The sequence below is a fragment of the Arvicola amphibius genome, chromosome 2 (assembly GCF_903992535.2).
Source record: "Arvicola amphibius chromosome 2, mArvAmp1.2, whole genome shotgun sequence".
Classification (NCBI taxonomy): Eukaryota; Metazoa; Chordata; class Mammalia; order Rodentia; family Cricetidae; genus Arvicola; species Arvicola amphibius.
This window is the reverse complement of record NC_052048.2, coordinates 117,381,472-117,404,519: the sequence shown is the minus strand read 5'-3', so window position 1 is coordinate 117,404,519 and position 23,048 is coordinate 117,381,472. Positions and strand designations below refer to the sequence as shown.

General features: G+C 43.3%; 1 protein-coding gene across 1 annotated transcript in view; it reads left to right on the top strand.

The window, feature by feature from the left end:
* Positions 1-17,095, top strand: part of Plekhh2 (pleckstrin homology, MyTH4 and FERM domain containing H2) — a 108,031-nt gene extending 90,936 nt beyond the window's left edge. Inside the window, 6 exon segments of the mRNA XM_038319033.1 lie at positions 1,746-1,887; positions 7,461-7,606; positions 8,376-8,505; positions 11,533-11,619; positions 13,352-13,486; positions 15,279-17,095. Of these exon segments, the coding sequence (XP_038174961.1) occupies positions 1,746-1,887; positions 7,461-7,606; positions 8,376-8,505; positions 11,533-11,619; positions 13,352-13,486; positions 15,279-15,464 (826 nt within the window). The 3' untranslated portion in view covers positions 15,465-17,095.
* Positions 17,096-23,048: the final 5,953 nt, after the last annotated feature.

Here is a 23,048-nt window from a genome sequence, read left to right as displayed (position 1 = left end):
AAATGCTATAACTAAGGGATATGTCTACCTCTCTCTCTCTCTCTCTCTCTCACACACACACACACACACACACACACACACACACACCACTGTGTTGTCATGGCAACATTCAGGATTGCCAGGGTGTTTTACCTACCCCATTGTCTTAGCACTTTGCACATCCATAACACTGTGCCCCATAGCACCGTGAGCACCAGCCTGGGCAAACAAAAACCATGTTATTAGCCAGGCATGGCAGAGCATACTTCCTAGCTACTCAGGAGGTTGAGGTGTGGCTGTCACTTGAGGCCACCCAAAGACCAGCTTCGGCAACAAAGAGACAGACCCCCATCTTAAAAATAACAGGAAGCCCATGTCCTGTTTCCACAAGGAATAAGAGAGTAATTTTCTTTCTGATCTTCCTAAAGATGCTCATCTACATATGACCAAAAAAAAATCAAAACAGCCTTGAATGTACCAATATTTTCTTTTTGATGTCTAGTGAAAAGCCACCTCTGACATTTGATGCTAACTGGAGTTGATTTTTTTTAATTGAAACCTTAGTTTCCTATTTAGCATGCCCAAGATGTTGAAAAAGATTGTGTGTTAAAAATGGGGTTTATTCAGTTCATTGAATGAAGAGTTGTTGTAGCCTGTATTCCTTACAGGGGGTAAATTTTGTTTTGTTATAAACTGATTGGCCCATTAGCTCAGGCTTCTTATTAACTAATTCTTATAACTTACATTAGCCCATAATTCTTGTCTGAGTTAGCCATGTGGCTTGGTACCTTTTGGTGAGGCAGTTACATCTTGTGTCCTCTGTGTCTGGGACACCCAAGGAGTAAATTTAATGTCACTCAGAGTCTTAGCCCCTCCTAGTTCTTTTAAGGATTGTCTTAGTCACTTTTAGTGACTGTCTTCACTGCTCCATTGCTGTGAAGAGACACATGACCAAAGCAACTCTTTTTTTTAAGCATTTAATTAGAGGCTTACTTATGGTTTCAGAGACTTAATCCATTATCATTGTGGTGGGAAGCATTGTACTGGAGAAGTAGTTGAGAGCTATATCTTTATCTGAAAGCAGCAAAAAGAGAGAGAGAGCACCTAGGCCTGGCATAGACTTTTGAAACCTCAAAGCCCACCCCCAGTGACACACTTCCTCCAACAAGGCCACACCCCTAATCTTTCTAATCCTTTCAAATAGTGCCACTCTCTGGTGACTCAGCATTCTGATACATGAGCCTGTGGGGGCTAATTTTATTCAAACCACCACAGTGACTTAGTACTTCAGTTTGTTTTTAGAATTAATTTAAATAGAAGGGTTCTTCCTCTTCAAAGCAGTTTGCCCTATGTTTTCAGATGGCAGTGGTCTGTTCGTATCATGTAGCAGGCTGTTAAAAGCAGTCCTCTGATTCATCCTCACTGTCTTCCTTTGTGAGAGCATTGGGGAAGGGTGGTAGAGCTCACTGGCTGAGCGCTTGTCTAGCTTGTGCTGGGTCTGTCTCTATCATGGAAGAAGGCGGCGGGGGGGGGGGGGGGTCAATGAGATGACTTCGTGGGTAAGGGGAGTTGCCACAAAGCCTGATGACCTGAGTTTGATCCCCAGAACTAATATGATAGGAGATGACACCCACACATTGCCCTCTGATCCACACACACACACAGTGGCATGTGTGCATAAACACCCCCACACGTGCACAATAAATGTAGAATTTTTAATTTAAAAAAATAAGAGTATCATGAGACATTTCTCTCTCTCTTTCCAGATTGTACTTCTCAATGCAAGCTCGTGGAGAGACTGACAGAGAGAAGCTGCTGCTGCTCTACCAGACAAATGATCAGATAATAAATGGCCTCTTTCCTCTGAACAAGGACCTGGCGTTAGAAATGGCAGCACTTTTAGCTCAGGTAACTTCTGTGTTGTATGAAATAGCATAGGGAGATAGGAAGATGTGAGTTTCTTCAGTTAAATGCAGCAAGACCTGAAACTTCAGCACGTTTCTACACTCAATTTATTATGATTAAGAAGACACTTGAAACTGCAGGCGTTATTATTACATTATTATTTTCTGACCCCCTGACAATTGCCGTAGCCTCGGATGAGACACTACATTCTGTAAGGGGAAATGCATTTCTTAGTTCTTTCAAGAGTGTTGCTTGAGGCATTTAAGGAAGGGATCTGAGAGTAGAGAGGTGGTCCTGAAGATGGTATGTGCAGCTGGCAACCTCTTAGGAACGCCTTTTGGGCAAAGCTAGAATACTTTCTCTTATTTACCTACCATACAAATTGGAAATAAGTTTGGATTTCTTTAACATATACACACAAATTACAGTGACTTAACCAAACAGAAGTATGTTTTATTCTGAGTGTGGTGAATATCTACCTGTATCTCAGCATTTGGGAGACTGAGACGGGAAGTCCATGCGTTGAAGGCCAGCCTGGGCTACATTAGCAAGAGTCTATCCCAAAAGGGAAAAAATGTTTAATTTCCACAAGGTGACTGTGGCATCCTGATACCTCTACAGAGTGAGCCATCAGGACTTGGTCCTTCTACCCATTCTGCCACCCATGGGTGTCGCCCTCATGGTCCTAGAGTTCTGCTAGAGTCCCAGCATGTTCCAGGAGTCAGGGGTGGGGGAAGGGGGGGACTGAGAAGGACATACCCATCCTGACTTTGAGAAAAACTCATAACTGCATAGACCTTTTCATTTAAGCTCCTGGTTAGACCTTAACCACACCCTCTTCTACCTATGACTGAGGCTGGGAGGTAGACCCAGCCAGGCACCCATGTGCTTAGGTCATTTAAGGTCATCATACTCAAGGGAGGAGGCGACTGTAAGATGTGAAACTGAGTCTTCACAGGATAACTAAGGAGGCAGATAAAAGCTTCCCTTGGAAGTGCCATGTGGTCTACGGGTCTACGGCTTCTCACCTTACACATCATCCCAGGGCATCTTATCCGTTCTTCATCCCATCCAGCACCCACACTGTGATTCCCAAGTCTCTTCACTCCGGCGCATGCCTGTTTAATGGGCTCCATAAATCCAGCCCCCTGAAAGCTGCGCTATCATCCTCCCCTTTCTCCACATTGTGCATCTTCATCTTGACACCGTCCCTCTTAGTCCTCCCCCCGAGCTTCTGCTCTAGCTAGTCCTCCACCCTGAGTTCCTCTCTAGCCATCCCCACAGCCTTTTCCATTCTCCCCCCCCTTTCCTACTGGCTGCCTCATCTTTTCGCTTTGAGCTCATACTTGGTCCTCTGCTCGCCACGCTCTGTATTGACTTTCATTCCTGATTCACACCTGCCTCAATCCGCTGCTCCCCAACTACTTCTTACCATATGCCTCTCTCTGATGTGGGCTCCCCACAAAGTTATCCTTCACACAGCTGCCAGAGGGATTTGTCTAGTTTCCATTGCTGCCTAGCAAATGATTTGAAGTTGCGTGTGCTGATGAATGCCTATAATTTATAATCCTAGCACTTGGGAGGCAAAGGAAAACCTAAGTTACATAGCAAGTTCCAGGACAACCTGTATAACCTACTGAGACCCTGTCGCAAAAACGAACAAAACAGAAAAGCACACGGTAACAATTAAAAACTCCAAAAATGATTTGAGCAGATATGCAGAAGGCATTTCGTCTCTGTTTCCTGTGGCTTCAGTGAGCTTAGCCTGAGGAATAGCTGTGATGTCATGGGTGAGGGCTGGAATCATTGGGAGGCCCACTCACTTGCCTGTCTGCCTGCAATGCTGGCTCTCAGTTGAGACTTCTACAGGAACCATTCACTGTATGGCTACATGTATTTCCTTCGTGGAACTATTTGAGCTTCCAACTGGGATGTTGGTTGAGTGGCAAAAGTCATACTCCAAAAGAGACATGGAAAAGAATTTGCCATTTTCCTTAGATCTGAGGCTGGAAGATGGCACAGTGTCACTTGCCCATGGAGAGTTGTTTACACAGCACTAGTACCTGGGAGGTGTGGCCTGAGTTTTCCATCCTGCCCGGTTCTACAGCCGTTCAGTCCCAAAGAAACAGAGGCTTACATTAATTATAAAGTGGTTGGCCTATTAGCTCAGGCTTCTTATTAACTCTTACATCCTACACTAACCCATAATTCTTGTCTGTCAGCCACGTGGGTTGGTACCTTTACAGTGAGGCATTCTCATCTTGCTTCCTCTGTGTCTAAGTGACAACTGCAGACTGAGCCTTTCCTCTTCCCAGAATTCTTTTGTTCTTGTCACCCAACTTATACTTCCTGCCTGGCTACTGATCAATCAGCATTTTATTAAAACAATACAAGTGGCAGAGTACAAGACCATTGTCCCACAGCATTGAGGGAGACAGCAAAAAACAAATGTCACCCCTTCATTCATATCCAGGGTCATTCATGATCTGCCTCTGCCTCAGGAACTTCAGCATCCTTAACTCTGCTTTCCTGGAGCTTGGGTCTCTGCAAAATCCCTCACTTGTGTATGGCACCTGCTTCCTTTCTAGAATCTACTAATCTTAGTGATGTGTCCAGGTATCTGGAATGGCTCTGCCTCTGTTCAGTCACTTGCTAATTTCATCTTACCCTTTAGCGTCCCTCCTTCAAGTCCTTCCTGATAGCTCAGATGGCCCTCTAGGGAGTTCCTGTGATGTTTTATACCTGTGCCTTGCAGAACTGACCTTGGTGACTCTGCTTTGCATCGTTGACCGGGGCCTCTCCAAGGACCACTACTGTTTTTGTCCCTCCTGCTTAGCTCTTTCCCATAAGCAGTTTTCCCTAATGTTCTAGGAAGAATGGACACTTGGTCCCCGAGTTCACTCTTAGAGTATTTTAAGATCGTCTGAACGTGAAAGTGTGGGTGCTGCACTCCGTGTTCTTTTTCTACAAATGGTAAACATGGAAAGAAGGGAGGAGACCCTTGCTTTCTAGATAATCAGAGAGATTCCAGGCCGCTTGCTATTCTAGGGGTCACCTTTCCAGAGGCATAAATTCCCTATGGAAATCACTCTTGTCTTTACTAACATTTATCTTGTTTAGCTTTTTATTTTATTGTTTTAAAAAACAATTGTTTTTTATTTTACATACCAATCCCAGTTCCCTCTCCCTCCCCTCCACCTGCTCCCCCACCTTTCCCCACCCCACTGCCCATCAACTCCTCAGAGAGGGTGAGGCCTCCCATTAGGAATCAACAAAGTCTGTCAGTTGAGGCAGGACCAAGGTCCTCCCCCCAGTATCTAGGATGAGCAAGGTATCCCTCCACAGGGAATGAGCTCCAAAAGCCAGTTCATGCACTAGGGATGAATACTGGTTCCACAGCCAGTAACCCCACAAACTTTCCAGGCCACACAATTGTCACCCACATTCAGAGGGCCTAGTTTAGTCCTATGCTGGTTCCTCAGCTGTCAGTCTGGAGCCAGTGAACTCTCACTAGCTTGAGTCAGCTGTTTCTGTGGATTTCCCCATCGTGGTCTTGATTCCTTTGCTCAGAATATCACTTCTTCCTTTCTATAAGTGGACTCCAGGAGCTGGGCCCAGTGCTTAGCTGTGGATCTCTACATCTGCTGCCATCAGTTACTGAATGAAGGTTCTATGATGACAGTTAAGGTAGTCATCAATCTGCTGACAGGGGAAGGGCAGTTAAGGCACCCTCTCCACTATTGCTTAGATTTTTAGCTGGAGAGAAAGAAATATCTCAATAGAGGAAACCATGATGGGGTTGGCTAGAAACTTGGCACTAGGGAAATTCCCAGGAATCCACAAGGATGACCCCAGCTAAGAATTTGTGTCTTTAAACAGAAAAAAAAACTTCTCTAAAAAAATTAAATTTTTATTAACTTTTATTAAAATAAGAAAAATTAAATTTTTGAGATTTTATGTGTATGAGGTTTTGCCTGAATGTTCTGTGTATAGTGCCACATGCATATTGTGTCCTGTGAGGCAAGAAAAGGATGTCAGATAGGCCTGACGTTACAGATGGTTGTGGGTTGACAGAGGTTTCTGTCCCACCCAGTCCTTCAGTCATTCAGTCCCATAGAAACACACAGAGGTCTACAGAAATCATAAACTGATTGGCCTAAGATTTCAGGCTTCTTATTAACTCTTATAACTTATATTAGCCCATAATCTTGTCTGTGTTAGCCACGTGGCTTGGTACCTTTTTTGGCGAGGCAGTCAGATCTTGCTCCCTCTCTGTCTGGGTGACGACTGCAGACTGAAACTTCCCTCTTCCCAGAATTCTTGTTGTCCCGCCTCTACTTCCTGCCTGGCTACAAAATTGATCCAGTCTACAAGAGAAACAGAGCCAGGCGGTGATGGCTCACACCTTTAATCCAGCGCTAGAGAGGTGGAGACAGGAAGGGATCTGACTGGAAGGAGAGAAAACTATAAGGTGGGAGGAGACAGGAGCTCAACGTTCAGTCCCAGGACTGGATACCCCATTCGGTCTGAGAATTTCATAGAGGTAAGAACTAGTGACTGGGGCAAATAAATAAATATTTAAAAAAAGAACTAGTGACTGGCCGCTCTACTTCTCTGATCTTTCAGCGTTCACCACCAATATCTGACTCCAGGTTTTTATTATTAAGACCAATTAGAATTCGCGCTGCAGAGGAGAGCAGGGAATGAAAGGCTGTATTCCAGAGAGTAATCAGCTAATAAATAGCAAGAGTTGGTGAGAACAGAAACATTCACAGAGAAAATCTAGGGGAAAGTAACGAGACTGCGGGGTCCTCACTACCACTTTATGCAACAGAGACCCTTAAAGAGTCCAACCAGTACTGCTGCCAGTTTGCTTAGACGTCTTCTCACCTTTTATGTCCGACCGTCATTTCACCTGATTTACCAGTGGTTAGAATGGGACTTCACAGTGAAAGACTATCCTGTGTTAACTCGGTAATAAGGCTGTTTTCTTTCAACAAATATTTACTAAGAGGTGTTTTAAGTTTTAAGTTTCCTTTCTGTTGCTGTGATAGGATACTCCGAAGTATTTCAGAGCCCCTTAAGGGGAAGTGGTTTCCCTTGGCTCACAGTTCACATTGCTGGTCATATCCCATCCGCGGTCGGAAGAATGCACGCATGCGTCCTTTGCTCTCTGTGCCCGCTCTCGGATTTCACGTGACCGCTGTGGCTTTCTCACTGCCGTGGACTGTCAAGTGGAACCAGCTGTGCTTTAAAGTGAACCTTTCTCTCTTAACTTGCCGTCATCAGAATCTCCTAGCACGGTACCACAAAAAGAAACTTAGGACAGGAGTTCCGAGTAGAAATGGCACCGAAATGTTTGTCACAGAATTTCTCCTAAGTTAGGTTTCAAGTGAAATTTCTGTTTAAAAACAACAGCTCAGACGTATGATCCTAAATTTTCCAGCCGCGCAATCGTGACAGGCCGACTTGTGTTTGCCGCGCACAGTGAATGCTCCGAAAGAACAGTAGAGATTGTCTTTCTGAAGGCTGCTCTCACTGTCCTGTGTCTTCTCTTTTGGGGGCTCTCCCACCAGGTGGAGATTGGGGATTTTGAGAGACCTTTCTCAACTCCAGCCGGGCATGTGACTAACCAGTGCAAAGCAAACCAAAACCTCAAACAAGTCATAGAAAAATTTTACCCGAAAAGGTACAGGGATGGCTGCTCCGAAGAACAGTTGCGGTAAGACGCTATTTTCAGCTCTTTAGTACAATTTTCTGTTTGAATCTTTTTTTTACGTATTTTAAGATGTCTTTTAAAACTTTAGAATCTGTTTATCACCTACAGCATGATGCTTGAAGTATAGAGTCATTACATGATGACATAAGTTTATGTGATTTTTTTTGGAGGCAGTCTTGTGTAGCCCAAGCTAGCCCCAAACTTGGAACATAACTGAAGACAACCTTAAACTCCCGATTCTCCTGCCTTTCCCTCAAAAATGATGAAATTACAGTCATGTACAACCACATCCAGTTTTGAAACAACTTTTTAAATAAAAATGGCCATAATTTAGGCCACCATTTCATCTGATCTTAATCCTGGGTTAGTCCTGCCTATATAGTGAAAGTGGCTGCCCCTGGGTGCAGTCTGAGAAGAAATGAACTCAGCATTCCTCCAAATTATACTGTTTGGACACCACTCAACTTTGAAAACTGAAAAAACACTCTCAGGAGAAATTGCCTGTCAAACTGACTTACACTTAGGTTTGATGTTAGCTGTGTAGATGATAAAGATCTACTTGGTAGTTGTGTTGTGTGCTTGAATTTTGTGGGAGAATTTGGTGAAAATTCTCCAAAGAGGTGAGGGGGGAAATCACAGGTTTGGGGGATGGGCTGAAGGGGACTTTATCTAGGCGATGACAGCATACTTAGGGCTTTGCCTTTGTGTCTTGTTTTTGTCTGTTTGTTTGTTTATTTGTTTTGTTTTTTCCTTTCTTTCTTTCTTTTTTTAGGCAGCTTTACCAGCGACTCTCAACCAGATGGATGGCCCTCCGGGGACACAGTGCTGCTGACTGCGTGCGCATTTATTTGACAGTAGCCAGGAAGTGGCCATTCTTTGGTGCCAAGTTGTTTTTTGCAAAAGTAAGAAAGAATGGGAAGAAGGACACAAATAAAAACCTCTGTGACCTTGGCTGACCAGATTTACCCCTGATATGGCATATTTTGGTTTTATTTAAAAATAAGGAAATTCCCTGCAACTTAAGGAGACCAATGAGAAATTCCTGGGGGAGGGGGAAAGGGAGGGAAGGTTCCCCGGACATACACTGAATTATTTTGAGAGTCAAGTCATCGGAAGATGAAAGAGCTAGCTGAACTAACCCTCATTCACTCATTAACCTCGTCACTCATTAGCTTAGTTATTTAATGAGCATTTACTGCGCCCTGGTTGGCAAGCCTTGAGCTGAGCTCTGGGGACACATAAAGTACAGTCTCCAGTGAGTTGTACCAGACTTTAGGGTGGGTCTCAGCTTAGCCCTGTGTTGCAACAGGCCTGTGAACAAGGCGCTGTGTGGTAAGTACCCTTTGAAGAGATCAGAACAGACTGCAGAAACACTGGGCAGAGAGACCCCTGCCTGGGAGGTGGCTGACTCTAGCCCCTAAGGGAAAGCCTATGCTGTCTTTGGCGGAGGAGCATTTTGTTTTTGAATTCCCGGTACTGGACATTAGATCAAGGACCTCTAGCTTACTAAGAACAGGTTCTCACCTCCAGCCATTCCTCCAGCTCCACACCATGCCCTTTAATTCTTTTTCTTTTCCTTAAATGGTACCGCCTGGAACTCCCTTTGGCTCCAGAGATGCGTCCATCCTGTCTTGTAGTCTGTTTTCCTCACTAATGCATTGCACTCTCTTTGGGAGTGATCCTACCATACTCCTCCGGTGCCCACCGTCAGGGCTTGGAAGCAGTTATCACTTCATAAATACTTGCTGAAGAGCTAAGCCACTCTGGACAAATTGGTCAAACTGCCTGATCTCAGTTTTCTCATCTTTTAATAAACAACGTGGACTAGAAAAGCCAAACCCCAGGCGTCTTCTACCTCCGGCTTACTGTTGTGGTAGCAGTTGCTTTCACTACTGCAACTAGAAGCCATACACGGAGATACAGAAGAATTATACACCTTACTATTGTACATCCACACAGTATACTTGCAGAGAGTTAAAGGGTTTTCTTGTTCTTGTTTGTATAAAGACTAAGCCTGGCACGGTGGAACCCTCCTATAGTCCCAGCTACTGAAGAGCCCGAGGCAGGATTACTTGGGCCCACTAATAGGAGACCGACCTACCCCTATCTAAAAACAGATGAATCATTAGTCGATACACTTGAAATGTGGACCTTTTTACAATGAATTTAATTCCAACTTCAGCACAAGCAGTGATGTTAACGTGCCCTTGGTATGCTTTTCTGTGTCATTATTTGCTAATGACACTCTGTTTGATGTTCCAGGAACAGCATTCGTCTGTCTGTAGAACAGGAAGCCACTTCCCTCGCCTGCTTCCTGGTGTCTTTATTGTCGTCATCATCATTATTATCATCATTATGATTTTAGTTTGGGAAAAATACACAACATGAAATTTGCCGGTATGCCAGTCTTAACTGGATGGTGCTCTGGCATTAAGTCGTTCACACTACATCACACCTGTCCATCCTCCAGAGCTTGTTTTATCTTCTAGCCTGCCACTCTGGATCCATTAGAAACACTTACCTTTCCATACAATCCCCCTTGCCATCCTCGAGGACCACCCTCTGTTTCTGAGAGTGTGTGTAACTCTGAGGAACATGTGCCCCCTGTCATTTTTTTTTTTACTTAGGTAATGTCTTCAAGCCATGTCTGGGCTGCAGCATGTGTCAGATTTCCCTTTCTTTTCAAGGACTGACTATTATTCCCTCACATACCTGCACTCAGGTACCACACTGGTTTATCCATTTCTCGGTGGATCCTTCATCAAGAGGAACTCACTGTCCTCCAATACAATAATACAATGCACCATCAGCCTTTTGGTGTATGGTCCGGGAATTAGACGCAGGCCTTGTGCAGTGTAGCACTCCAGGACAAGCACATGCCCAACCCTGGTACTTTATGACGCAGGCATTTGAAACCACCCTCAGTAGAGAGAGCCATAACCCTATAGTTGAGATTTTCTGAACCTTCAAACTTGATACTTATTATCTACAATGTAAGATTCAGCCTAACCTCTTTGTCTGGAGGCTTGGCACGCTTCTCTAAGACTTAAGAGAAGTATGTTTTTGTTAGAATTTCAGTTGTTAGAAATCAATGCCTGTGAAAGGGTTGTTTGGTTTTGGGGTTTTTTTTTTTTTTTTTTTTTGAGACAGGGTTTCTCTGAACTCATAGAGATCCACCTTCCTCTGCCTCCTGAGTGCTGGGATTAAAAGCATGTGCCACCACTCACGACAGGAGATTGTTTTTATTTTTTAAAAAATTTTATTGTTTTGGCCTTCAATTTTTTTGAGAAATTCCAGTACTTCTTGTACCTATCAATCATATAATCTTTTCTTTTTTCTATTTGACTGTCAGGAAAGTATGCGCAGGTCACCACAATCCCTCAGTCACCTTAGAAAACAAGGCAGTGTTTTGTTTCCTGAGGAGTGTGGTCATCACAGAAACCCTAAAACCTTTGACAACTATTAAATTTGTGAAACAAAAACAAGATGTAAATATAGCATTCCTAGTCGGGCACACGCCTTTAATCCCAGCACTCAAGAGACAGAGGCAGGCAGATCTCTGCAAGTTCGAGGCCAGCCTGGTCTGCAGAGCGAGTTCCAGGACAGGCTCCAAAGCTACAGAGAAAAAAAAAGAAAAGAAAAAAAATAGTGTTCCTGTGTGAAAGATAAGAAAACTGAGCCTTGGTGGTATAAGAAGTTTGTCCAAATGCACACGTTACCAAATAAGGATTAGAGCCTGCAAGTCAGGTGGTCTCAAACAAATCCACAACTCACTTCTGTATACCACACTGCCTCATCTATTAAAAGGATTTTTAGTACATTTTTTGTTGGATTTGTTTAATAGAAGATCTTATATGCATTTAGACTGAAAAATATGGCTGTAATTTTGTTTAGCACCTATAATACAGCGTATTTTCACTTCTCCACAGCCCATAACTCCGTCGTCAACTGGCAATACTTTTGTGTGGCTGGCTATCCACGAAAATGGATTGAGCATCTTAGAGTACTCCTCCATGGTAAGGTTAAACCCTGGTATCTGTAATTAAATCTTCTATTTCCATTGCTCAGTGAATGGTAAGCAGGAGGTTCTGAGATTCTGAATTGCTGTTTCTGATTTTCCCTTGAGCTTAGAAGACAATTCTCCCTGAAACGCTCTAGCGGTCACTTTACAGGTACAATCATGTTACAATCCAGTGTTTTCAAACAGGTGAGATAGGTCGTGTGTGTGTGTGTGTGTGTGTGTGTGTGTGTGTGAGAGAGAGAGAGAGAGAGGGGGGGGGGGAGGGAGGAGAGAAAGGAGAGAAAGGAGAGAGAGAAACAATGTTAAGATGGTTCTGTTGGTATTTTTAAAGTACTATGCCAGTTTTTTTTTTTACATTTGTGTGTGTGTGTTGTGTGTGTGTGTGTGTACTCAAGTGGAGGTCAGAGGACAACTTGCTGGAGTCAGCTCTGTTCTTCCATTATGTGGGGTCCCAAGGACCAAACCCAGGTGGTTAGCCTTGACAGCATGCACCCTTTCAGCTACATCACCAGCCCTCCACAGGTTTTTTCTTCTATATAAAATAAGAATGTTTAAGGTATTAAAAAGTAGAAACTTTATCTAAGTTTAAATTTCAGTTTCACTGAAGTTTCTATAGCATAATTTGTATCGTTTTCCATAATGTAATCCAGTTTTACTTACATTAAGGTTACATATCGACTAAAGCATAGAGCATATAATTAAAATGAACTTGAGCTGGACAATGTGGCACATGTTAGTCCCAACACTGAAGACACTGAGACAGGAAGGTTGCGAGTTCAAGGCTAGTCTAGGTTACATAGCAAGATCTTGTCTCATAATTTCAAAATATATATTAAAAAATCAAAGTATTCCTTTTCTGTGTTCACTTCTTTATGTGAAGTTATCTTTTTCTACCATATTTATAGGCTATTTGGTAATTTCCGTTGTTGTACTGGGGCCTCACATGTTTGGCCACTGAGCTATGCACCCAACCATAAGTGTCTCAGTTTGGTGGGCTATAATTGCTGCTTTAAATATATAGTGGGAGACCCTTACCTGTGGCAATAGAGAGAGAGCACAGAATTTTCTTGGTTTTACTTTTTGAAATGAAATTTCATTTCCCCTTTTTCTTTCCTCCCTCCAACCCCTCCCATGCACACACACAGTCTTTCAAATTCATGGCCTCTGGCTTTTTTTCTTTCACTGTTGTTGTGTGTGTGCAACACCACATAAGATGATAACACAATGGCTTAGCTATTCAGCAGCCATTTGTCTCTGCATTCACTTCACGTGGCCACCTTTGTCACAGGAAGGTGATGGGATTTAAAGCAAGGTGATGCTGGAAGGAGTACATGGTGCTGTTTACGTTTGTTCCCAAGTCTTCCTAGCAGGGGAGCCATCTGGATCTGCCAATAGTGTTTGACCATTTGGACCTTAAAAATAATCAGAGAGATCTGGGCGGACATATAAAAATATAGTACCAAAGATTTTTCTCCTGGGTGCTGTGAATATAGGTGTTTATAGTTTCTAATTTGGGCTTTTCAGGATCAAATGTATACTTGATTGTGTAGGTCGATGATTCTTAAATAAACTAGTATAATAAATAAAATAGTATGACTGTTACTTACATTAACATAATAGATTTGACCTTAGAGCATTGTTTTGCGTTCGCCATAATTAATATCAGCATTTTCTCGTCTTCTTTGAGAGTGAACACCTGTAACAGTTCCTTTCTCTTTTCTTTGAAGAGGTTGATGGTCAGCTATGTGTACAAGAGCCTGATGACCTTTGGAGGGTATCAGGACGATTTTATGGTCGTCATTAATACTCATTCAAAAGACAGACCAACGGAGAAGTTACTCTTCGCCATGGCAAAACCCAAGGTGAGTGGAGCGCTTTCTGCCAGCCTTTTAACTGGCTGGTCTTTCCTGGGAAGACACTTCTCACACAAAGGGTGTTGCAGATGGAAAGGGGACTTGCTTAAGCAACCCTCAGCATAACTCATGGCTTACTTGATCTGAGTTCTAATTTGTTTTGCTAACATGGCTTGATACAACCTGCTTCTTTTAGCTTAAGAACTAAGTGATAAACCAGGCATAGTGGTGCACACCTTTAATCCCAGCACTTGAGAGGCAGAAGCAGGCGGATCTCTGTGAGTTGGAAGCTAGCCTGGTCTGCATAGTAAGTTCTAGGACAGTCAAGGGTCAGGGCTACCAAGAGATCCTGTCAAAAAAAAAAAAAAAAAAAAAAAAAAAAAAAACAGAACTAACTGAAATTTTCCAATATGGGGCCAATTGCTGGTGAAGAAGTTTCAAAAGTAGTGGTCATCTGCTGGCATTCAGGAGTGTGGTCGGGAGTGGGGAGTTCAGGGCAGTCTGGGCTACTTAAGATCCCTGTCTCAAAAAAGTGTGTGTGACGAGCCATGGAATTCTTTTTTATTTTAAATATTTACTTATGATATATACAATATTCTGTCTGTGTGTACACCTGCAGGCCAGAGGGCACCAGACCCCATTACAGATGCTTGTGAGCCACCATGTGGTTGCTGGGATTTGAACTCATGACCTTTGGAAGAGCAGGCAACGCTCTTAACCTCTGAGCCATCTCTCCAGCCCTGAGCCATGGAATTGTTGTGGGTTACTTTGCATGGTCTTACCTACTTGGGGCTATTTGTTTTATGGACTTGTTAAAGAGCAGAGTTTGATAGTTAAGATGTACTAGCCCCTTTGTGAAAGTTAACAAACTACAGCATTTCAAAGTAAAGCAACTTTTGAAAAGATTACATTCTAACACATAAATCCAGTTCGAGGCTGTAGCCAGTGGCAGTCTCTGTTTAGCATGAGTGAAGCCCTGGGGCTTCAAGCCCCAAAACTGAAAAAAAAATCTAACTTTAGTAAAAAGGATGAGAAATTGTTTTTCCTAAAACTTTCCACTTAAAAAGGTGTTTTATTACATTTATTTATTGATGTTGGCTTTTGTCTCTGTGTGCATGCCACAGGACAACTTGGGGAGTCAGCTCTCTCCTTCCACCCCAACGTGGGCCCTAGGGATCTGAATCTAGACCTCAGGCTCAGTGGAAGTGCCCTAACCCTCCCAGCCATTTGTCAAGCCCCGTTTGTTTGGTTCGTCATAGGTATCTTTTCTGACTGGTTCTGTGCTTTAAGTGAGAGCAGGTAGCCACCGAGCACAAGAGATCACAGTAACTTCAGTGTTTCAGTTTTAATAGATTGATATGACACTCTAAGGTCCTTAATGCTGACCGTCACATTTCCTAGCTTGGCTGGGCGTGGAGATTCATTTCTGCGCTAACTGGAGTAATGGGGAAACGGCCTTGACGGTGCCAGGCACGTAAAAACCTCATTTGATCTAGACCAGGGCTTCTCTTCCTGATGCTGCAACCCTTTAATGCAGTTCCTCGTGCTGTGGTGTCCCCTCCCCCGGAACCACATAATTATTTAGATGCTGCTTCATAACTGTAATTGTGCTAGAGTTACGAATTGTGATATCTGATATGCAGGCTATGTGACCCGCAAAAGGAGTCGCGACCCACAGGTTGCGAACTGCTGCTCTAACGAGCCGGGCATGGTGGTAGGCTGAGCAAATGGGGCTAAAATTACCCATGGACAGTGGAGAGAATGTCTCAGGAGCCTGACAGGACAGTTTTTCTCATTTTAGATTCTTGAAATCACCCTTCTGATCGCCAGTTACATCAACAACTACTTCCAGCAAAAGGCAGCGTTCCACCACCTCTCTGCCCCGGCGCTGCTCTCAGCCAGGACCCAGGGACCCCAAGCGAGGGCCAACGGAAGCCAGCCCCTCCTGTCGAACAGCAGGCCCACCAAAGGCCCCACCTTACTCTGAAAACTCCTGAGCCTGAACCTTCTTCACTCATTCTCCACGAAGTGGCTGCATCCACTAGAGACGAGTGTTTTACACACTGCCGCCACGGCGCGCACACCGCCCCTCCAGACTCGAGCAGTGACAGGTCTACTCTCTTATCTGACGTAAATATTCAGATAACAATAAAACAGAGACATAAAATGTGCCAACACTCATGGTGTCTTAGACACAGTAGGTTAGAATTTGTCTCCATCCCACCCCATCTCCCTTCTTGGCCATCAGACATGGTGCAATAAGGCTTCTCATTCTTGCTTTGAAATAATCCTGGCAGTCTTTTGAAAGGGAGATTCCAGAATCTCTTTTGGTAAACCAGTTGACTATCTGGAAAAACTCACTGCCAAAAAATGTAAGTACTGTAATTAAATGTGCCTTTAGCTAATGAAGTGGTACTTGGAAGAGAATGAGGGTCAGTTTGAGAATCAGCTGTGGGAACATTATGCAGGGGGGAGATTCTTAGAGTAAGTGCAATAAATCTCCTGAGTCTGTGAGTCATGGCCTGAGAAGACAGGCGGTCGCTAACCAGAGCCTCCTCTGTGGTATTAGTACGTGTGGACCCTGCGGCCTCATCATCACTGGAGTATGGGATTCAAAATGAGGTACTGAGTCCTGGCGTTCCTGCCCTCCAGGATAGCGTGAGATCGCTGGAAGGGTGTCCCGCATTTCACTGTGTTTAATGCTAGGTCAACCTGCCCTTGCTTTGTTACAAATTTATATCTTTGGAAACAAAGGTGATCCTTAAAGCTCTATCCATCACACAGTCTTTCCTGATTAGAGATTAAAAGTAATTCTAGAGTAAATTTTAATAGAAAATACTTATGCCAAAGGAAGTAAATTTTCAGTCGAAACTGTCTTGAGATGCCCGTGTTTGATAGTTAACCCATTGCTGTGGCAAATACTTGACAGAAACGACCTAAGGGAGACAGGACTTTTTTTTGCTGTTTCAGAGGGTTCTATCCCTGGCTGCTTTGCCTCATGCAGTTGAGAAGAACTCCACGGTGGTGGGGCTTGTGACATACGAGGTTTCTCCACCTCATGGTGGATGGGAAGCAGAGAGCAAGAAGGGACAGTGACAGGTACACCTTCAAAAGCGTGTTCCCATTGACTCACTTCCTCTAATTAAGCTCCAACTCTCAAAATTTCTACCACCTTTCAAACTGGTATCACCGTCTGGGGGCCAAGCGTTCAACACATCTAGGAACATATATCTCACAGTTAAAACAGCAGCATAGGCGGCCAATACAGTCCAGGCTATGTTAAAGAAATGGAATTATTATTCATGATAAAAAAATGAAACTGTGATAAGATATGAAAATTCTATTATAAAAATATCTAACTGTAATAGTGATTAAGCACGAGTCTACCTAATTTTATTTATGTGTAGAATATTTGTATTTATTTTTAGACATATATATCACTGTGTGTGCCATTATTTTTTTAAACCAATTTGAGGAAATGCTAGCTGCCCAATTAATTTGTTGGCAGAGCCCTTGAATTTTCCTCTCTGCTGCTTTCTTCCTGTGGCAGTGTCCTGTTCCCACAGTGAACCTTTAAAATATGTTTTTCCCTTAGGAGCAAAGTTAGGACACACGCTGCTCGAGTTCTATTGAATTATCTTGGTAATGACAAAGATAAATTTAAAATTTAAAAATAAAAAAATAGAAATTGGTTTCCACTGCTTATTTCCCCTTCCATCTTGTGAGCCACAATCACTCACTCAACCAACCAATTCATTTTTTAGAATAAATGATTGACCATTTTGGGGTGACTGTCCGAGTGTTTTGACCGGGATAAAGTAGTGTTTTTGAGTGCCCATAAAGCTGCCTACTAATCATTAGGAGGCGAGCTACAGAGACTGGGCAGAACATTTCGCTCACCATCTGGTGAGCAGTCCCATACGCCCAGCCTGAGATTGCAAAGCAGCAAATGCTTAGCATAAGCCACGGTGCCTTAGACTTCATGCTTATTTTTGACAGAGCAGAAATAAAATATTTTGATGGAAAGAAGTCAATTTTCTGTAACCAATGATGTGAAAATTTTATTTCCTGGGAAATTACTTATCTAGCCATTTTTTAAAACGCGAGTATATTATTACGATTGGTTACCAGAGAATAATGTTTCATGGTTAATTGTAATATTTTTCACCTTTCCTTTTCTTCCCTTTCAGTCATAATAAATGATTTGCGAGACCCATGTTGAACATTATCTTTTGAATAATCTTCAAGAAACCCCTCATGTTTTCGCTGTCACAGCTGCGGTGCTGTGGAGGGGGTGGCAGTTCTCGCCGCCTCGTGCATTCAGTCTGTCTTCAGCCTGGCTTTGTGCCATTCACGTGAAGGGAAGCTGTTTAGACAAACTGTAATTTTAATACATGTGCATATGGGTGCATACAGACTATGTGAAGAGGCAAAGAGAAATCTGTGTTTCCCCCAGTAAAACTCTTTATTTCACTTAAGCGAGTTCAATGGATTATGTTCTTTAAAATTAATTTAAAATGTTCTGCACTGTGTATGTGTGTGTGTGTGTGCGCGCGCGCGCGCTCCCTAAAAGTCAGATGCTGCCATTCCTTACAAATGAATTTATCTCAGTTTACAAGGAACAATAACCACGGCTTACAAAGGGACTTTGTCCCAAAATATCTTTCTTAGTCAACTGTTTGCCAGTGTTTTCCAAACAGGAAAATATGACCAGGTTGCTAGAACAATCCACTCCTAACTGTTAGTTGCACTGCTGTATAATCCTGAAGAACTGACCATCACGGCTACCTGTATTTTTCCAGTAAAGACTTGCAGTGTCTCCGGACTACCAGGTTCCCTGTGGGCTGCCCCTTGGCTGCCCCAGAATCTGTACTCCGCCCAGCCCTAAACTGATTGCTGTGGGGCTAAGGCTCAGGCAGTGAGGGACTGAGTGCCCTGAGGCTCAGGGAGGAACTGTGCAGACTCTTCTCTGCTACAGAAGCTCTGCCTGCCCTCAGTTCCCGCTTCCCTAAAAGAAGAAAGGGTTTACAGCCAGAAGAGAAACCTTTTACCTCCATTAAATTCCAAGTCAAGGCCAAAGGTCACCGGTGGTGCACTTCTATGAATGCAGCACTCAGGAGACAGAGGCGGACCAGTCACTGAGTTAGAGGCCAGCCTGGTCTACAGAGCGAGTTCCAGGACAGCCAGAAATACAACAGAGAATCACTGTCTCAAAAACAAACAAACAAAAAAAAAACAAAATAAACAAGCAAAAACAAACAAAAAAAACCTCCAAATTAAGCTAAATTCACACTTGTACATTTAGGAGTGACATTAGGTGTTTCCGTATTGTCAGGTGGTGTCAAGATGTTCCGGATCATTTAACTTAGAAGGTGGGCTCTATGACAAAGGGCCAGAGCAGGAATCTGGCATGAGATGAGATGACACTTGTTCCAAACTGTGCCATATTTGCCAAATATAACTTCCCCTAAATTAACCATAGTGACAGTACCCCCTGGGAGCTGGTGGCTGTCAGCAGCACTGATGCCATGGTCCCTGTTCGGTAACTATTGACCTTACCCAGGGATCCCTGGTGGTCCATCCGGATGCTTGCTCAAATGCACATTCCTCTGAAGTTGCTTTTCTTCCTCTGTACCGTCAGCACCTGGTCAACGGGATTTCCCGCTCATCTGCTACTGCTATCTAATAAAGTTGGTGGAGCATAGACTTGGATCTTGGCAAAGCAGAGATGTTTCAGGTAAATTTCTAAAATTCAACTTGAATTAATTCAGAAAACGATGAGAAAATTCACTTACCTTATCTTCATTACAAAGATCCTAGGAAGCCTCAAATAACTAAATGAAGTCATAAGAAAAGGACATAGAGGGCCTTGGGAAAACCCTGGAGACTTGCACCAGGACTTTCTGTTCAGATCAGTGTATCTGCTTCACACTATCTAACTACGTTTAGCAGAACATATGGTAATTTTCTCCTAAAGGGAATGACCTGCTTTTTCCAATCATAACTTTAAAAAATCCCAAGAAATGACTCTGATTAACCCAATTCATATTTCAAGTTAATGCCAAGCCAACTCAGCGTTGGATGAATGCCAAAAGAAATTATGAAAACGAATCTGCCCAGTAGAATAATGTGCGGCCAGCACTTCTTGTTCTGATGACTTTATAACTTTATATATGGGAATACATGCTTAAAACCGAGATTCTAACCACAGTACAGTATTAAGTCTAAGAGAAAGAATTTGAGGAAAGACATCAAAATGTTGAATGATTATTTCTTCTGGGATAAACATTTCCCAATTATCTTCTTTCCTGCTTTTCTTTTCTGTTTTTTTTTTCTTTCTCTTTTTCTCAAGTGCTAGGGACTTACTGCAATGCTTTTCACAAGCTAGACAGAATTCTAGCCCTGAGCCACATCTCCTGTTCTCTTTTTTCCCTGTATGCTGTTTTTTTTCCTGCAAGAAACGTTGAAAAACAAAGGGGGAAGATACAAAGACTCTGTCACTTTCCTGACTGTTGTTAATAGTCTCCATATGGTCATCCAGGCTCCCAAACAATCTTCTACACAGCTGCAAAAAATCACCTCACTGAAACACAGGACCCGTCAAAGCATGCCCATTGTAAAATCTTATGTGGCTTGTCATAACCTATATAGGCAAACTCAGACAACAAGATCCTTCACAGCAGTCCAGCCTACCTGCCCAACGTGAGCTTCTACCTCAGCTCCACAGGTGCTTTCTATGCTTTCAGACAGCTCATAACTCTCCAGACAGTTTCCACATGTGGCTGTAGCCTTCTGAGCTGCTGCCATACCATGTAGTAGGCAGTATAGAGCTAATTCCTCTGTCACCAGAAACTCTGAACTCCTTAAGCCTTCTTGAAGTGGTCCAGAATGGGGCTCAAATGTTTTTGCTTTATCTTACTTTCTATTATTGTGATAAAACCATGACCAAAAAGCAACTTGGGGAGGAATGGGTTTGTTTGAATCATATGTCCAAATTACTGCCCACCATTGATGGAAGTCAGGCCAGGAGCTCAAGTAGGGAAGGAAAGGAAGGCAGGAAATGAAGCAGAGACCACAGAGGAATGCAGCTTACTGGCTTGCTCCCCATGGCTTGCTTAGTTTGTTTTCTTATACCACCGAGTACCACCTGCCTGTGGATGGCACTACCCATGGTGGGCTGGGTCCTCTCAAATCAATAATCAAGAAAATACCCTCTACAGACTTGTCTGTGTGTTCATCTGGTGAAGACAATCCTTCAACTAAGGTTCCCTCCTTACAGATGATTCTAGCTTCTATCAAGTTGCTAAAAATCTAACCAGTACATTTTGTGATTGTGGTGGTTTGAAAAAGAGATATTCTCCATGGTCTTGGGCATTTATTTGGTGCTCAGTAGGCAAGTAGCACTGTTTGGGAAGGTTTAGGAGGTGCAGGCTCAGTGGAGGAAGAGTGGCTGAGAGCAGGCATGGAGAGTTTAAGGAATCCCACCACTCCTTGCTCATGCTTTCTGCTTGGCTTTCAGTGTAAGGTGTGAGCTCTTAGTTTTCTGTTCCTACTGCCCCTCCTGCTGCTGTTGCTTTTCCTGCCAGTGTAGTCTCTACCCCTCTGGGACTGTAAGCCAAAATAAACTCGTTCTTCTGCAAGTTGCCTTGGTCGTGGTGCTTATTCTAAAAGAAAAGTAACATACAGAGATGCACTTAAGGACAGGAAGGTCGAGTATGAATCCTCTGGACAAGTAAAGGAGGAAAAGAGAACTCAGTCGCCCATCAAGTCAACTGAATCCACCTTGAGTTAATGTTGGTGATCAGGGCCTGGACAGATCTATAGTGTTATAATATTTGTGTTTTAATAAATAAAGCTTGCCTGAAGATCAGACAGCAAAGCAGTCATACTAGTCAGCCATACAGGCCAGGGAATGATGGCATACACCTTCATCCCAGGACTTGGGAGACAGGCAGATGGATCTCTGTTAGTTCTAGGCCATCCTAGGCTACACAAGATTGAATCTGTCTAAAAGAGAAACAGAGCTCATATAAAGGCGATCCCAGCACCCGGGAATCACACACCTTTAATCCCAGCACTAGGGAGGTGGAGACAGGAGCGATATGGCTGGGTGGAGAGAGGAATATAAAGGGGAAGAGACAGGATCTTACTGGAGTGTGGAGTCTAAGGATTCGTGGAGACAGGATCTTGCCCCTTCTCTCTGAAGATTTGGTAGAGGTTAAAGGTCTCCCTAGTGGTTGGCTACTTTGCTTTTCTGATCTTTAGGTGGAACCCCAATATCTGTCTCAGGGTTTTTATTATTCATGCCATACAGATCTTCCAGTTCACAGACTCCCTCCTCCAACCACCAATCCCGGGTACTCAAAACAGTTACTGTCTTGAAGTGCTAGTGGTGCCATTCCTGGCAAACCCTAATACTCTGTAAACTATGTTAGCTGTCACTGTTTTTATCAATATCAACCTGGCTTCCTCAGCAAAACAAAACCTGCACCCAAGTCATCACCATAACGGCGGTTTCCAAGCCACAGGCAGGCTAACACCAGAATGTGGAAGCCAGTTCAGAGAGCAATGGATCAGCCTTCTGTGAAACGTCCTTCCTCCGCTGGACCACTCTCATTTCGGCCCCTTCTAATGGTGCAACCGTAGCCGTTGCTTTCCTAGCTCCACATTGCTCCTCCCTTTGGGCAGAGTTCATTCTCAAGGGCATTATCTGAAGTGGGTGCGCTTTTCTTTGACCAACGTTTGCTTCATTTCCAGGAATATTCTCCTTATGTCTCTTTGTTCAAATCTGTCAACAGGGCTGAGGGAGGGTGGAACTCAGGGTGAAGGGTGTACCAGACTTGCCGGAGGCCTTGAGTTCAATCTTTACACAGTAGGAACTGACTCCGGGTTCATCTTACTCCAAATCCCATGTTCTTAAACATCACACCATAAAAACTGAGCCCAAGGCAGAGGCTTGGAGAGAATTTCCTTCAAATATTCAGGGATCTTGGGCCTGGATCTATTTGACATTCAGAACAGGTCAAATACCAGACCTGCCATGAATGTTTTGACAAGTTCTTCAGGTGTGGCCACTTCTGGACGTCTTCTACAATAGCTTGATTACCTTGAATTATGGTCACGGTGATCTGTGTTCATCTCTTTTAAAGGCTGAGTTCTTATTTCTTACTCTGTATAGCACAGGACTTTGTGTATGGAAATAGTCTATATAATTTTGTGGGGATTCCTATTAAGAGGGGTGTCTATAAAAAGCCCACAAAGTTCAAACAAATATAATCCACCTTCATAATGTGAATTAAGTGTGTAGGCACGCGCTTCATTGACTTATTAATAAATAATGTACTGCTTCTTAAAACATCATGAAGCCAAACGTTCAGAAAACTGGAAAAGTTTCACACCTTGTTTTGATTTTAATTGTTGAATTTGTTTTCGTTTAATAAATTATTCGGTAACAGTTCAACACTGTTTCAGCTTCTACTCCCAAACCATGGCGATAGAGAGGGGACAAAAGTTAAGACAAGAGAGCAAAGGCCCCTGGTATATAGCTGGCACTCAGTAGAAATAAAAACAA